The 18,081-nt window shown below is 40.2% G+C and overlaps 1 protein-coding gene across 2 annotated transcripts in view; it reads right to left on the bottom strand.

Annotated features, from left to right (window-relative positions):
- The window catches only part of NOV (Histidine kinase-, DNA gyrase B-, and HSP90-like ATPase family protein), a 75,714-nt gene that overhangs the window by 45,339 nt on the left and 12,294 nt on the right, over positions 1-18,081 (bottom strand). For both annotated transcript variants that reach the window (XM_088963574.1, XM_088963573.1), the window contains exon 4: positions 12,026-12,130. In XM_088963574.1, the coding sequence (XP_088819700.1) occupies positions 12,026-12,130 (105 nt within the window). The remainder of the gene's footprint in view (positions 1-12,025; positions 12,131-18,081) is intronic.

Here is an 18,081-nt window from a genome sequence, read left to right on the forward strand (position 1 = left end):
TTAAGCCTGTCAATACCAATGTTATCATTCCCAGTAATAACAATATCATCTACATACACCACCAACAGTATTTTTCCTCCCAGATAGTCATGACTAAATACAGAATGGTCAACTTGGCATTGTTTCATACCAAACTTCTTTACCACCTCACTGAATCTACCAAACCATGCTCGAGGAGACTGTTTAAGCCCATATATAGCCTTCCTTAGTCTGCACACCTTACCATCCTCCCCCTGAGCAACAAACCCTAGAGGTTGCTCCATGTAGACCTCCTCAAGTAAGTCACCATGCAAAAAGGCATTATTGATATCAAGCTGAAATAGTGGCCACTCATACATGGCTGCAAGAGAGATCACAACACGAACTGACCCTATCTTAGCAACCGGTGAGAATGTCTCTGTGTAGTCAATACCATAGGTTTGGGAGTACCCTTTTGCAACTAATCGCACTTTCAGGCGTTCAACACTACCATCAGGTAGATACTTAACCGTATAAACTCATTTACAACCAACACCTTGCCTCCCAGGAGGAAGAGCAGTGAGGTCCCAAGTATGATTACGATGAAGGGCTGAGGGTTCTTTCATGGCACGGCACCACCCTAGAGAGGCAAGGGCTTCCTGGACAACTTTAGGAACAATAACTGATGATAACAAGTTAACAAACTGGCGATGGGAAGCGGAAAGGTGAGTAAGAGAAACATAATTAAAAATGGGATTAAGGGTGCAAGTACGTTTACCTTTCCGCAAAGCAATGGGTAGATCAAGCTCAGATGCTAAGTGTGCGGGTCTGGTGCCGGATCCATCGACGGAGATGTAGCCGGAGGAGTAGTAGCTGGTGCGCATGGGCGATGTGTATACACATGACGGATAGGTGGGCGTTCAACAGGCGGTGGCACCAGAGGCAAGGATTTGGGCACGACTGGAACAAAGGAAGGAGGATCGATAACGGGAAGTGGAAGAGGAGGAGGTGATGAGGAGGAAGAAGCATCATCGGACCCCAAAATAAACGGAGTAGACTCAAAGAACCTGAAATCAGCACACACAAAGGACTGTCGAAAACCAGGATGGTAACACCTATACCCTTTCTAGGTCCGAGAATAGCCAAGGAAGATGCACTTGAGAGAACGAACATCGAACTTGTCATTCCCAGGACCCAGATTATGGACGAAACAGACACACCCAAAAACTCTCGACATAAGAGGGAATGGAGACAAAGTGGGAAACAAGACCTGAAACGGAGAATGACCATCAAGGGATGAACGTGGGCATCCGATTAATCAGAAAGCAAAAGGTAAGCACTGCATCACTCCAAAAAAGTTTGGGAACATGCATGTGATGCATGAGGGATCTTGTTGTTTCAAGGAGATGGTGATTCTCTCTCAGCCACCCCGTTTTGTTGTGGGGTGTAGGTACAAGAGGTCTGATGTATAATGTCGTGTTGGTCCAGGTATTCCTGAAATGATGAGGATAAATATTTGCGGCCATTATCAGAACGAAAAACTTTAATGTGGGTACCAAATTGGTTACAAATCTCAGCATAAAATTTCTGTAAAATGGTAAACAATTCACTTCTTTCTTTCATTAAATAGAGCCACATCATCCTTAAAAAATCATCCACAAAAATGACAAAATATCCGTATCCATTATATGACATCACTTTATAAGGACCTCAAACATCTGAATGAACTAAAGAAAAAGGACTCGACACACGGTTATCAACCCTAGAACTAAAGGGAACACGATGGTGTTTCCCAAACTGACACGACTCACAATCCAAAACAGAAAGCTGACTCAAGGACAGAACAAAGGACTTCAAGACTTTTAGCGATGGATGACCAAATCGGCAGTGCCACTGAGAGGAGAAATAGATGACTGGAGAGCTATTGAAGTTCTGCCACCACCACCGTCAAGATAATACAGTCCACCTGCTTCATGCCCTCCACCAATCTTCATCCCCGTCTTGAGATCCTAAAAAACACACATAGAAGGATAAAAGGTAATGGAACAATTAAGTGATTTGGTCAGCTTACTAACATACATAAGGTTAAAAGGCAATTTAGGAACATACAAAACTGATGAGAGGGATACAGGATCTAGGTCAACATTACCAACACCACAAATTGAGGATGTGGAACCATTAGCAAGGGTGACAGATTGTGATGTTGAGCAATGAAATAAGGAGGAAAACACACATGGAGTTCCAGTCATGTGATCGGAGGCTCCAGAGTCAATGATCCAGAGATTAGGTGTAGATGTCAGACAAGCCATACCTGAGTGAGCAAAATCGCCGTGTTCTGCTGTGATTGGATAAACCTCTCATATTCATCACGAGGAACACTCACCATCCCCTTCATGGGACCATCTGTGGATGTAGGAGGCATCTGATCAAATAAATGATTCTCCTGTCTAAAGTTGGAACTTGAGTCATTGGTCGCGGCATGATTGGCCCAGGTTGAGGGAGGACCATGTAGATCATAACAATAGTTGATGGTATGTCCATCCATACCACAATGAGTGCACTTCCTCGGGCCTGAACTACGTCCTCTACCACGAGCTCCCCCTGAATCTCTGCCCCCAGTACGACCACCACCACGATTATGAGTAGACCCACCATTGCCACTTCGGCCATACGTAGAACCACTACCACCACCACAGCCAGACTGAGCACACCTAGCTCCACCTCTCGCACCACGGTCTCTCGATGCAGCAAAGGCAGATCTATCTGAGATATTAGAGTTCTCAGTAGATCCGATAGAAATCCTCCGGAGTCGAGCAAATACCTCTTCTAGGGACGGAAGAGTTGATCCTCCTAATATCTGAGCCCGTACTAGTTCATATTCAGACTTTAGTCCCACCAAAAATCTAGTCACATCAGAAGTGAGAGGATGATAGACATTCAACTCATTATGTATGTTCCTCATGTTGGCATAGTACTCCTCAAGACTCTGATTGCCCTGTTGCAAGTTAAAGTACTCTTGATAAAGCTGATAAACTCAGGTTGTATTGTCCTGCCCCGAATAAAATTTCTGCACATGGTCCCACACATCTTTGGCAGTATCAAGAAACATGAAGTTCACACTAATCCTGGGTTCTATACTGTTCCACAACCATGTGATGATCTGAGCATCCTCTTGCTCCCAGTCTTCATACTCGTGAGAGTCAGATGAGGGTTTCTCCTCTCTGATGTGTTTTACCTCCTTTGCCTTCAGAAAGACTTCAACGGATTTAGCCCAAGGCACATAATTCTCTCCATTTAACTTAATGGAGGTCAACTGAACATTCAGGTAGTCTGTAGGCACCATCACACTAGGTTTATAATCATTATTATCTCCTATTATGTTATCACCGATTCTGCACACTTGTTGAATTCTATCATCACTGAGATCTGCACACTACACACCACTAGGTCACACCTATCACACTGATTGCAGCACTTATTGTTGCTGGAATGTGTGTTCTTTACACCACAAACCCTAGATCACACCTATCACACTGATTGCAACACTTATTGTTGCTGGAATGTGTGTTCTTTACACCACAAACCCTAGATCACACCTGTCACACTGATTTCAGCACTTGTTGCTGAAAAATGTGCTTACACCACAAACTCTACTCCTACAACTACCTGAAATCTCACCACTATACGATCATATCTCTTCCTTCAAAATGCACAAAGAGACCAGCACAAATCCTAGCACGTTATTGTCCGAAACCCTAGCATATGGTTTGAAACACACTTCCTATTTAATCCATAACAGATATCATGCACTGAAATCTCTTACCTTATCACTGAAGTAACACCCATACGAACAGGAAATCAGTCCACACACGACAGCCACTGCACACACAACAGCCACATACGATAGCCACTGCACACACAGTTCGACCCTCTATTCTTCCTCTACTAAGAGAGGGCGATCTCAAAAATCACACCAACCGACCACATACAACCTGATTGGAGGCATAGAAACCTCCAAGGGAAGAGGGCGATCACTCCTTTTCAGCCCTTTCCCTTATCTCCAATCGAACACAGAAAAAAAAAAGGAAAAACCCTAGATAGGGTGCACAGAGAATAGAAACCTAGGCAAGCAGAAATCTAGGCAGATTCAAGGTGCTCTGATACCATGTTAAAATTCAGGTCTGCCTGTCTGAGATCAGTTATGTAGAAGAAGAAAGGTGAAAGAGAGAGAGAGAGAGAGAGAGAGAAAGAGAGAAGAGAGAATTCTGGTTCGAACTGAAATAGTCAACATGACTTCTCCCAGTCGGCCATGAAGTATTTATATTATTATTAAAACATAACTGAAAAGACCTATGTGCCCTTACTTAAGTTAAGAGCACTTGTTCCAACACACCATTATAGATCAGCAACATTAATCTAGGTATAAAGACAGAAATACCCCTACGCTAACAGGCTTGAACAGGAACTTCTTTACTTCTCTTGGAATCTTCCCTTTTTTTCATTCACCTTTTTGTTAGGCCCAACCCCAAATAAACCCGCTTTCATTCTGGAGAAACCTTTTGAAACTTGAATAGTGTGGTAGTTATTCTGGCTTCTAAAACAAGTCCATCCTTTTTTCGAGGATTAGACAACAAGACATGATCTTTTTTGAGATGCCTCCTCATTTGTTTTGAGGCTGCCTCAGGCGTCAAAATTAACCTAAGAAAAAGTGAGTTAATCCCAACTGGTGAAGTGCAAAAGCAAAGATGAGCTGGCTGCTACTCTGGGTTGAATAAGTGATTCTCTACCATCTAAAGTTGTTGGTCTACCTTAAGGAGACAACTATGGATCCAAACAATTGCGAATTATGATCTCCTACCCACGCTTCACTACATCTGTACATTGGGAACATCTCCCCATGAATGGTAACATGCAAATACGGGAGATGTTCTCAATGTACAGTTGTAGTGAAGCGTGGGTAGGTGTGGGTAGAAGATCCGAACTCAACAATTATGGGATCCGGTAATGGAAAGGATGAGGAAGTTGGTAGGGTGGAAAAAAGGGTACCTCTCAAAAGGTGGAAAATAACCTTCATTCAAAATGCCCTCTCAAACTAGGAAAATAACCTTTGGGAAGTGGGGAAGACCCAAATGAAGAAAAAGATTTCATTCAGTGGCCTGGCCCCAAAGGTCTTCCAAGAAAAAAAAAGTAATCTCTATAAATCATGAATAAGGCCCTCCTTGGAAAATGGTTATGAAGATATGGGAAGAAAAAGAAAGTCTACGGGGGACTAGGAAAGTGTAGATCTTGACTAGGAAAAAAATCCTAGGTTAGAAGTTCATATGGGTGGAACCAGCATATGCAAAGGCATCATGAAAAGCAGTGAAAAATTCTTTCAATTCATCCAATATAAACCAGGAGCTATATATATATATATATATAAACACACTAGAAATATTTGTGTTGTGAATCAAGACCAGTGTCTGACTCATACCCATCTTGTTTAACTCGGCATCAAACACAGATGCTACCATTAAGGAACATATGAAATCATAGGTGGGCAGATAACCCAGGAAATCCTGCCAATAGACTGTGGACAGCAAGGTTTTAACAGAACAATGGGGGGGGGAAGGATCTATGGAAACCTAGGGAGCCTATGTCCCATCAAAAGTAACATTCTTTATTGGGCAGCTATCCAGGATAGAATCCTCAAAATTGACAAGTTGTTACAGGACAGGATGAATCTTGACAACTAATTACATATATTTGATTAAGTAATGTAGAAGAAATTGGGTAATAAAACCCAAAAAAACATTAGTATCTTCATAAAAATGTTCTAAATATTCATTTATACAAATGCCAACATTCCAATCATCGTCAGTTATAATGGGATGCAACCTTCTAACATAGAATAGGTGGAATTCCACCTATGTTGAACATAACATAAATAATGTTCAAACCATCTTCACATCATTAATAAAGTTTTTTGTTACTGATTCAAACCATCTTGAATACATAAATTTAAAATATAACATGCACAGCTAGTACAAAACATTTTTCCTTCAAAAAAATAGGTTAATTGAGATTTTTAAAATATTTACAGCAACACTATTGCTAGCATTATCAAAGCTAATAGAAAAAAGATTTATTCTCAATACAATCAGTACATGTAGTATTTAAAATAGTATGTGGCAATTCAAGTCTTGTAAAACTTAAAATTCTTTTTTTGTAACTGCTATGAATCATAAATGAAATGACCAGTTACACAAATATAACTAATATTATATTTGAATGACCAAATTTCTGAAGTTAAACTTTAGAAGGGTTGAAAGTAGAAAATAAACATTTTTTACATGAAAGAAAAATTTTATATGCATCTGTTCTTGCAGTATATATAAAAACTTTTTTAAAACAGGAATTTACAAATAATTGTAAAAATATTTCAAATTTTGGATCTTCAGAAAATATAAATGGTTGTTCTGCATGTACAATATACCTAGCAAGTGCTTGTCTCATTTTTTCTTGTGAATATTGAAAAGTTGTTATAAAAACTAGATGTGTGTGCAATTTGTGTTTGTGATGAGTCACTTTGTTTTTCGTATTTCTGGATGTGTATTCTTAAATGTCCAGTACCACCACTAGATTGGCAAATAAAATCTTCTTCACGTTTTTGGCAATGGCTCTCATACCCCTTCCTGTAACTTCTTTCATTGTGAAGTCCAAACATCAACAGTTTTTCTTTTGGTTCCCGTTTCCCAAGTTTCACTGCCATCATATTAGGAATTTGGGACTGACAAAATGCTCCATCAAAGCCAATGCCATAGGTAAAGGTGGTTGGGAAAGTAGTGAGAATTTGGGCCTTTTTTCCTCAGGGGGAGAGCAGTGAGAGTGGGGTTAACCCATTTGAGGTTCCTTTACCCATTCCATTGAGTGATCAGGGCTGTAAAGGGGAGGGTTGTCAGAGGTGTCAGGAGTTGAAAGTGTATCACAGGCGATGGAGGCAGGTTGATTTCAGTCATCAGCAGTCCAGGCCAGCCCCAGTTCCTTCTGCGGATCCAGATCCAGGTCTCATTGAGATACCTTTCACTGTTACTACTTCCCTTCATTCGGATGACCTTGACCTCCCCATTGCAGTCCGTAAAGGGAAACGGCGTTGCACCACATCCACAGCTCACTGCATTTCCTAGTATATGCCCCTCTCCTTTCTAAACCCTTGTGTTACTTCTGCTTCTCCTCCTTTTCTCCTTCTTTTCTTCTTCTTCTTTTCTCCATCCAAAACCTTTTTGGATTCAAGACTGACTGTAGTCTTAATCAACTACTTGGTATCAGAGCCTATCTAGGGTTTCTCATGTGTGTCTAGTCCAGCCGACCACATGAGAACTACCTAAGGCTAGAAGTTTACAAAGAACTGTTCGTTGGTTGATTCTTGGAGGTTACTAGAAGGGTTTAGCAGATGTCCAAAGGCTTGTAGAGGCTTGGAGAGTGTTTTGGTAATCAGGAAGAATCAGAGAAGATTAAAAGGATCGATATTAGGGTTCAGGCCGAGATTGAAGGTGGCGATCAGAGTTTTCTGGGTAAGTTTTTATTTTTTCATTGAGATCGTCAACAGTCAAAGATAGGTTGGACCTATATAGGAGGAGCGGCTGAACTCTCCTTTAGTTTCTCAGATGCGATCAGATTTTTCTGATTTTTTTTAGGGTTGTCATTAACCCTACGACCAGATTTGACTGTAAACCTATTTGGAAGGTGCGGCTGAGCACTATTTATGTTCTCACAAAGGTTTCCTTAACCCTACGATCAAACCCTAAATCTGCTTCAGCATTATAGATTGTTTTCTAAGTGGTTTTTAAACCTGTTTTGGCTTCAAAGCCTGTTTTGGGGTGAGAACCTTTATTGGACTGCTTACATTCTGAACTGTCGATTGGTTTTAGATCAGATCCGAACTGAACTCATACAGAATTCTGACTGTGATCAGTTATTTAAGTGTTGTTTTCTATTGCAGTAGCTCTAATAGTTCTTAAATACTAATTCTTAACCAAGAATGGAGTTCAAGAATCAGGGGAAAGGTGTTTTTGGGAACAATAGTTCTGGTAATATGTTTGAGACTGCGTTTCAGATTACAATTGTGAGATTTGACGGATCCAATTACTTAGAATGGGCCCAATCGGCCATGATGGCTATTGGGGGAAGAGGAAAACTTAGCTACCTATTGGGAGATGTGAAAGAACCTTCCAAGGAGGACCCAATGTATACCAAGTGGGTTTAGGAGAAATACTTGGTTATGACATGGCTGTGCAACTCTATGCAGCCACATATCAGCTGAAATTATTTGTGGGCAAAAACAGCCAAGGAGATCCGGGATGTCATGAAAGAGACCTACTCCCAACCCCTTAATGTTGCTAGAGCCTATGAATTGAAGTGTGAGGTAAATAATCTCAAACAAAGAGAGAAACCAGTCTTTGCTTATTTCTCTACTTTGAAATCTCTGTGGCATGAAATTGACCATCTAGAGACTCTTGATTGGGAAAGTCTGAAAGATGCACAAACCCATAGAAAGCAAGTTGAGACCAATAGGGTGTTTGAATTCTTGGCTGGTTTGAATTTCGATTATGACATTGTGAGACAGCAGATACTGACAAGAGACAGTGTGACTTTATCTCAAGCCTACTCTTTGGTGCATAGTGAAGAGGCTAGGAGAAAAGTTATGATGCAGCATCAGCCCTTCCCCCCAGCCCTAGCAGCAGTTAAACCTAAGTCTGGGGCCGATACAGAAAAGGAAATGAAGAAGGAAGATAAGCGGGACCTAGTGTGTGAACATTGCAAGAAACTCAAGCATACTAAAGATACATGTTGGAAGTTGCACCCTCATTTAGTCTCAGCAAAACTACGGAACAAAAGGGGTAATGCTCATATGGTTAATACCGATGCAGCATCCTCATCGGGCACAAAAAGCACGCCCCTAGACACCTTAGTTGTTGTTCGGGCTACCCTAATACAGTTGGTTGGGATTTCAGCTCAGTCATCTCAGTCATCATCAGCCCCAGCCACATCGGCCTTTGCTCATTCAGGTACTCGGGCCTCAGCTTACCATGCTTTAGCTCTAGGTAACACTGAACATTATTGGGTAATGAACTCAGGTGCATCTAACCATATGACTAGCTCGCCATCACTGTTCACTACCTATCACTTATCTTCTAGTAGAGATAAAGTATCCATTGCTGATGGTTCCCTTGTTCCCATTTCTAACAAGGGAGACATCAAATTGTCTGATACTATCTCCTTATCCTCAGTCTTGCATGTTCCTAAACTTGATACTAATTTACTTTCAGTCAGTAGTATTACAAAACACCAGAACTGTTCAGTAACATTTTTCCCTGACCGATGTGTTTTTCAGGATTTGGAGACGAGGAAGGTAATTGGGACTAGTCGTGAGATGAATGGATCTATCTGCTTGGAGAGAGTTCTCATTGGAAAGAGCATGTGGATAAGAAGTCTTTTGTTTCTCAGTCTGTGAGTCCAGTTATGCTTTGGCATAATCGTTTAGGTCATTTATCAATTCGGTCTTTGAAGAGTTCGTTTCCTAATTTGTTTGAATCTGTTGAGATGTCAAATTTGATATGTGAGAGTTGTGAGTTTGCAAAGCATTGTAGAACATCTTATTCCTTGAGTAATAAAAGAAGTAGTAATTCTTTTGATGTTGTGCACACCGATGTTTGGGGCCCATATCACATCCCTTCTATGGGAGGGTACAGATATTTCCTATTGTTTGTTGATGACTATACCCGTTTTTCTTGGGTTTACCTTATGCGTTCTCAAGATGAGGTTCCCGCTCTGACCCGGACCTTTCATCAGATGATTTTAACCCAGTTCGGAGTCAAAATCAAAATCCTTAGATCTGATAATGCAAAATAGTACTTTGCCAAGCCATTGGCCTCTTATCTACCCGATCATGGGGTTATTCACCAGAGCACTTGTCCTTATACACCACAGCAAAATGGGGTTGCCGGGAGGAAGAATAGGCACATTTTGGAGGTGGCTAGAAGCATTATGTTTACCTCCAATGTGCCTATCCATTTCTAGGGCGATGCTATTCTCACGGCAGTGTATCTCATTAATTGGGTTCCCTCACGGGTTCTTGACATGAAGCCTCCGTTTACCCTTCTATACCCATATGAGGAATTATTTGTTGTTCCCCTTAAAACCTTTGGTTGCACCTGCTTTGTTCAGATTCTTGGCCCTCATCATTCCAAATTTGACCCTAAGGCCTCCAAATGCATTTTTCTCGGTTATGCACAAACTCAAAAGGGTTATTGCTGCTATGAACCTATTTCCGGAAGAAGATTTGTCTCGATGGATGTCACTTTCTTTGAGGAGGTACCCTATTACCCTAGGGTTTCTCCTCAAAGGGAGAGTAGTGAGAATTTGGGCCTTTTACCTCAAGGGGAGAGAAGTGAGAGTGGGGTTAACTCATCTGAGGTTCCTTTACCCATTCCATTGAGTGATCAAAGCTGTAATGGGGAGGGTTGTCAGAGGTGTCAGGAGTTGAAAGTCTATCACAAGCGGTGGAGGCAAGTTGATTTCGGTCATCAACAGTCCAAGCCAACCCCAGTTCCTTCTGCGGATCCAGATCCAGGTACTATAGTCCCCTTATCAGATCCAGGTCTCACTAAGACACCTTCCACTATTGCTACTTCCCTTCCTTCGGATGACCTTGACCTCCCCCATTGCAGTCCGTAAAGGGAAACGGCGTTGCACCACATCCACAACTCACTGCATTTCCCAGTATTTGTCCCTCTCCTTTCCAAGCCCTTGTGTACTTCTGCTTCTCCTCCTTTTCTCCTCCTTTTCTTCTTCTTTTCTCAATCCGAAACCTTTTTGGATTCAAGACTGACTGTAGTCTTGATCGACCGCTGGGAAGAACCGACCGTTTTAATAAATCTAAATATCGGTAGTCCAGTCCAATATCTTTTTTTTTTATTTTTAGTCCAGTCCAATATTCCAACTTGATTTCAATAGATGAAACATCTTAGCCTCCCAAATTGCTAACTTGAGACATTTGAGCAAGCCTCCTTGTTGAAAAGAAAGTTGAGAAGTTGAAATGGTAGAGATTAGAGACTAAGAGAGAGAGAGAGAGAGAGAGAGAGAGAGATAAATTGTAGTGAGTATGAAATGTTGATTTTTGTTGCGACAAAATGAGCAAGGATAAGGGAATTTATAAGAGTTAGGAATATTGAATTGGCCAAAACGCCCTCCTAAACTAGTTTATAGTCACTGGGACTTGGGAGGGGTATTTTGGTCTTTTTTGAGTTTTTTAAAAGATTTTTATCACTTCAAAATGTCACCCCAAAGTAGTTTATAGTTGTTGGGGGCATTTTGAGGATTTAGGCTCCCTCAATGACTAAATACAAGGATGCCCCCCAAAACTAGCTGCTTATAGTTTTTTTTGGCAAGGGGATTTAAGTCAGTTAGGGCCTCTGGCCTCCTAAAGCTAAAGTGTCATTGGAAAGGGGGCCCAACACCCTAGCTCAACGGTGTGAGTCATGCCTAGCACAATTGCACAACACAACACAGTACTATAGCACGGGGACCACTAAAGCACAGCCCACATCATGTCAGGCAGCCTAGCCCATTTTACACCTATAATGGTAACTCATTGCCTTCACTAAAACCTCCTCAATAAACACCTTGCTTTCATAATATGTGCATTTCCCTCCCCACAAGTTACCAATAGCATACTATCCACATGGCTCTTCCTTTTCTATTTCTATTCAGCCCTTTAGATACTAGCATTAAAGAAAGATGGCCTCAAGCATGGATAGGAAATAACTTTGTAACCTAAAGATTCCAGTGAACTCCCACAATAAGCTAGCCATCTTGCAATGCATAAAAAGTGGTTTGCTGTATCCAGTTTTTCTTTACAGAAAACACATTGGATAAAGGACTATTTTCATATTGTATCTCAGGGTTTCCTGTATCATTACCATTTAAAAAAATACCTTGTCCATGAAGAAAATTCATATACTGGGCAAATACTAAAAAAGAATATTCTTACTATAATTGACAAAGAAGATAAAGACCAAGAACTTACAGCAACATTTAGTAGTCCAATAAATGGATATAACGATATCACTGATTTCATTTTCTTCCTTTTTTTAGTTGTCAGCTTATAAAATTGAAGCATCTTACCAAAAACCTGCAAAAGTAAGAAAAATAATTAGCAACTGAGAACATCAACATACATTTGAAAGTTTCCACAAAAATATTTCCATTTCAATAGATAACAAGAAATATTACTGGAAGCTAAGTTGGGTTTGGGATGGGTTTACACTAACTAGGCTCAAGTTGCAACCCTAAGACTAATGGATCTATAATCCTTTAATTCTTTTGCTCCCTTTTTCTTTGGTGTCAATGAGATGAAAGTTGCATTCAAACTCCTTTACATAGCACCATTAGTGTGGAAGTCCACAAAGACTTTCGTTAAGCCATCCTTGATGGCATTCCAACACTTCTTTTTATAAGTAAATTACTTTACTAAGTGAAAGAAACATATTGATACAAGCATTCCTTGAAGAGGTATGAAATGCATCCTCTCCCAACATGGTAAAAGACAAATCAAACTACAGTTGTGCCCAATACAAATGTTCCCTAATTGTCCCTTGCTTGGCTGAACAGTCAACCAATGCATTTGCTGATCTCTCCACCCATAGTATTCTTGCAAACATATTCCTTGTCAGCCACTTGAATTTCTTGACTTTATTCTTAAAGCCCCACACAATAAACTCCGGGTTCCTCAATCAGCCCACTACCACCTTGGAATCCCCTTCAATTCTTAGCAGTTCCATATCAACCAGGCCAAATCCGGATAGGATGTTGGATGTCCTTGTAGTCTGTAGAGTTACCTTTGCTGCTCCTCGGAAGGCCATCCATGATTTTCTCCCTACCTTTCTAAATCGTATCAGGTATGACTTGGCTTCTGGTAGTAAAATCAGATTTTGGGAGGATGTGGATTGGGGATAACCCTATGGGCTGAGAGGTTTCCTTCTCTTTTTTATCTTTCTAGGTTCAAGGGTAGGCCTATTTGTGAATTCCTTAAGTCAGCATTCTCACCTTCCAGGGTTGAATTGGAACTTTGGCTTTAACAGGAACCTTAGATAGTCTGAACTTCCTACTATGTCCAAGCAATTAGGCTTGCTCAATTCAGTGTTCTTGGGAGAAGGATTATTTTCTTGTAAATCCTTCCTACACTCTTTGGTAGCCACCTCCTCCATTCATTCTTTCCCAGTCAAGAAAATTTGGTGCTCTCCCATTCCCCCTAAAATCAGTGTTTTTTGTTGGGAAGTGTTTAATGGTTGTATTAATACCTATGATGTTCTTCAGAGAAAAAGACCAAAGTGGTGTTTGTCCCCTAACTGGGATGTCTAGGGATGAGCAAGAAAAACCAAAAAAGCGAACCGAACGACCAAAATTGAACCAAAAATTCGATTAATCTAACCGGTCAGTTCAGTTTCGGTTCAGTATTTTTAAAAAACTGAAGGTTCAGTTCAGTTAAACAATATAGAAAACTAGTGGTTAACCGAACCAACCAGTATACATATATTTCTATATATTTTATGTATATTTATGTATATTATATATTTTTTATATATTTTATATTTTCTATATTATAAATTAATAAGTATGCATTATATAAAAATATATATTTATAAAATATAGTATATTATTTATTATTTAAAATATAATATTTTATATATATTTCTAATTTTTATTATATATTAATATATTTTTTATAACATATATTGTAAATATAAAAAACCGAAAAACCGACGAACTGAATCAATAGTTAACCGATCGGCTTTGGTTTGGTTTCGGTTACCGGTTTTCTAGAAACCGATAATACCGATTCGGCTTCAAAAATAGTTAGCTTTATTTGGAATTGGTTTTTTTTTGATAAATGGTTGATATTTTATTCAAAATCAGCATAATGATATTACAAAACAGACTGCCCAAGGAGAGGCACGAGCTGGTACCTCTCCTCAACAACAACAATGTACTACATCAGACTAGGAAATGAGAGTTTACAGAGCTGCCCAGAATAAATGTTCCCTTGATACCCCTTGTTCGCTTTTTTTAGAATTGGTTTCCTTTCCTCTTTGGTTGCACTAAAAGGAGGGGTAGGATCCTGTGAGATACTAGAGAAGCACTACTTTGGAATGTTTGGGAGGAAAGAAATGCAGGAATATTTGAAGAAAATGAGTAAAATAAGGAAGCCTTGGTCGAAACAATAACTTTGAGAGTGGCACACTAGGCAAAAAGCTTGAAGTTGTTTTCAGATTTTAATGTATTGCTCTATACTCCAGTCCTGTGGAACAAGGTGATGTGGCATGGTCTTTTTTTTTTTTTTGAAGATAAATAAAAAAGAAATTTTATTGCTAAAAGGAAAAACAGCACATCATAACTAGGTGATAAGATGTCACCCCCTCCTGATTACACTAATGTAAGGCACTAAGGCCACACAAAAACAAAAAGATTCACCATTTCAGAAATAAGATAGATATCAGCATTCCTATTAAGAATTCAGAGAAGTCCAGTTCAAAAGTCAGCTCCAAAGTCCTTTTTCCGCAGTCCTTGGAACTCTAGAAGCAAGAGCACCCAACCAATAACTGTCGAACTAATAATAACTACCAGCTCTTCCATACTTTTCTCTTTCTCCTCAAAGATCCTTCTATTTTTTTCCTTCCATATTTCCCAGCACATAGCAAAAGGAATACATGTCCAAAGGATCTTGACTTTAACTCCACCTTGGATTCTTGGCCAACAACTGAAAATTTCAGCTGGATCAGCCAAAGGGTTCTTGACCACCTTGAATACCATGTTAGGAAACTGCAGACCTTTAAGTTTCAAGTTATCCTATGTTAGAATGCATCCTCTCACAATCAACCAAGCAAATTTCCAGCCCTTGGTGGTACAGGCTTCCACCAAACACCCCTAACTGGATCAGGCTCCACCTGATTTCTGATCAGTGCTGAGTACAATGACTTGATAGTAAACTTCCCATCCTTACACTCTTTCCAAATCTGACATCTGTAACTGAGGAGTTGATCTCCAAGGCCTGAAGTTCTGCCAGCAACTCCAAGCACTTGACCTCCCAATCGAAAAGGGGTCTTCTAAAATTTGGCCTCCAAACCACAGCACCATTTACTACTTCGTAGCAATCTGAAATTGGCACTCCTTTCTTACTCAGATTATATAACCTTGGGGCTTTGAATCCCACCGAAAGTTCATCACCCCATACTTACAAGCCACCACTCTCCTCCAAAGGGCCTCCCTTTCTCTTCCGGACCTCCAAACCCACTTCCCCAATAATGCTTTGTTGAAGACACCAACCCTTTTCACCCCTAAACCCCCATCTTTTTTGGACCTGCACACCAGCTCCCACTTAACCAAGTGTAACTTCTTTCTCTCAGCCCTAGCATTCCACAGAAATTCTCTCTCTAACCTTTCAATCTCTCCCACCACAGCAGCAGGAGCTTTTAAGTAAAGATAAATAGTAAACCGGAAAATTTGAGAGAATACTTTTTATCAATGTTAATTTTCCTGCAAAGGAAAGAAATTTCCCCTTCCACCACACCAGCCTCTAGCTCCAATTGGAAGTCCAAGATAGGAAAAAGGAAACTCCCCAATCAAACACCCCATGGCAAGGTCAGAGTTTCTAGCTGCAGCATATAGACCTATGGGGTTAAGAAAGCTAAAGAGTTGGGTATTAATAGACTGATCATTGAGGGAGACTCAAAAACTATAATAAAATGGTTGTAGGAGGAAGGGGTGACATGGAAGTTGAGGAATGAACTCAAGAGGTTTAAATGGCTATCAAGGGACATGTCAATCTGTGTGAGATGGGTGAGGAGATCTGCCAACAGCTTGGCAGATAGCTTAGCTAAGCAAAGGGTACAAAGAACACATCTGTTTTGGGCTCAATTGTAAATTTGATTTGGGCCAGCTTACTAAAGCTGGTTTATTTCACAACTTCTTGTGTCCATGATTTTTTCTAATTAATGAAACCTTTTGCTGATGATCAAAAAAAAGGTAGTAATTCCGCCCTACTAGTCTACTAGAGTCCCCAAACACTAAAGGGCCCAAGTAGAAGAATACCACATTTCCAGCCGCATTCCTCAGAACCCCTCCCAACCCAAAGGGGCCTGGATATCATTAACTGCTCGCACCAAAATTCAGCTTCAAGAAGGGGCTGTGGCAACGAAGCAGGGCGGGGCGGGGACGGGGAGCCTCTCCCCATCCTCGTCCCTGGGAAAATCCCCATCCCCATCCCCGCTAACGGGGACAAGGTTATCCCCATCCCCATCCCCACGAGGATCCCCATTCCTCGTGATTTTTTATAATGTTAACCATTTTGTTTTTTTTATTTAAAAAATAAAAATAAAATAATTAAAATTTACAATCCTATTAGAAAATATTCAAACATACTCAACCATATTTTAAAAAATATTAATATAAAGATGTATGTGTACATATATACTTATATAACGTATGCATACATATACATTTATATATTAGTGGGGATCCCACGGGGCGGGGAGTGCTCTCCCCATCCCCACTAACGGGGATGAAAATTTCCCCAACCCGTCAACGCAAGGGGAAAATCATCCCCATCCCCTCCCCATTTGGGGCGAATCCCCATGAGGATCGAGGAAATGGGGAAAATTGCCATCCCTTAGCTTGTGCTCACCCTCATGTTTATAGAGGAACAGCTTGTCGTTGTTGACCAATTCCTCTAGATATCATTGAAGGAGACGTGGTGGAATAAGTCCAAGGATTTCAACCAATGTATCACCCTATTCATCACACATTCCTTTAATTCATGTTGGTTTATCTCCTTCTCTTAGAAGATTCTAGCATTCCTTTCTTCCCAAATTGTCCAGATCAATGCTACTCTTTCACACCTCCACATAATTCTTGCATTACTAGCACATTCCACCTGCACCCAAACATCAAGAAAAACCAATCCCATAACTCTGCAATAAAGGAACAAGATATTAGTAAATGCTACTAGTCCTCACTGTTAGACTTGCAAAGAATACACCAATTAGATGAGATACAAAGGAAAGGTTTTCCCTTTTGTAGAATGTCCAAGGTGTTTACCTTAGGGGAAATAAGCTTGCACCATACTTCTTTAACAAGGAAAACCTGCTAAGAGGGAGACTACCAAAGGGACTTGAAGAAAGAAGCACAAAAGAAAAACTCTTTAGGCCAAACATGGTGCCTTTTCCTCTTCCATTTGATTAGTTGCTTCTTCCGCAACCTCTTTCATGAAAACTATAACCAAATTCTCTGCCTACTCCCTCAATATGCTTTTGAATTGGATCCCATCCAACTTCAGCCTTCTTACTACTACCTCACTGTTAGACTTGCAAAGAATACACCAATTAGATGAGATACAAAGGAAAGGTCTTCCCTTTTGTAGAATGTCCAAGGTGTTTACCTTAGGGGAAATAAGCTTGCACCATACTTCTTTAACAAGGAAAACCTGCTAAGAGGGAGACTACCAAAGGGACTTGAAGAAAGAAGCACAAAAGAAAAACCCTTTAGGCCAAACATGGTGCCTTTTCCTCTTCCATTTGATTAGTTGCTTCTTCCGCAACCTCTTTCATGAAAACTATAACCAAATTCTCTGCCTACTCCCTCAATATGCTTTTGAATTGGATCCCATCCAACTTCAGCCTTCTTACTACTTCCTCTTTGTAAAGATTCGAGTAATAGTGAATAATCTCATCTTTGATTCTGTCTCCTTCCACCAAATCCCCAATGATCATCAATCACCTCACGTCCTTGCATTTTTTTTATCAGTAACTCGCAGATTTTATAAAACTTAGAGAGAAAAGAAGAGGGAGATAAACACTCTTATCTCACCTCACGTCCTTGCATTGGCAACCTTGTGGAAGAAACTTGTATTTTTTGTCACCAGTTTTTAGTCAAATGGACCTCAATCATTCTTTTATTGGTATACAGACCTCAATCATTGACACCACTTATATTGCAATAAAATATCTTCTTAAAAGGCAATGAAAGTTATAAAATCATTATTTTTTATGTGAGAAATAAGAATTTCAGACCCTAACATAGACTTGTTCG

The sequence above is a fragment of the Nelumbo lutea genome, chromosome 1 (genome assembly GCF_056320005.1).
Source record: "Nelumbo lutea isolate HS-2025 chromosome 1, American lotus-T2T, whole genome shotgun sequence".
NCBI lineage: Eukaryota > Viridiplantae > Streptophyta > Magnoliopsida > Proteales > Nelumbonaceae > Nelumbo > Nelumbo lutea.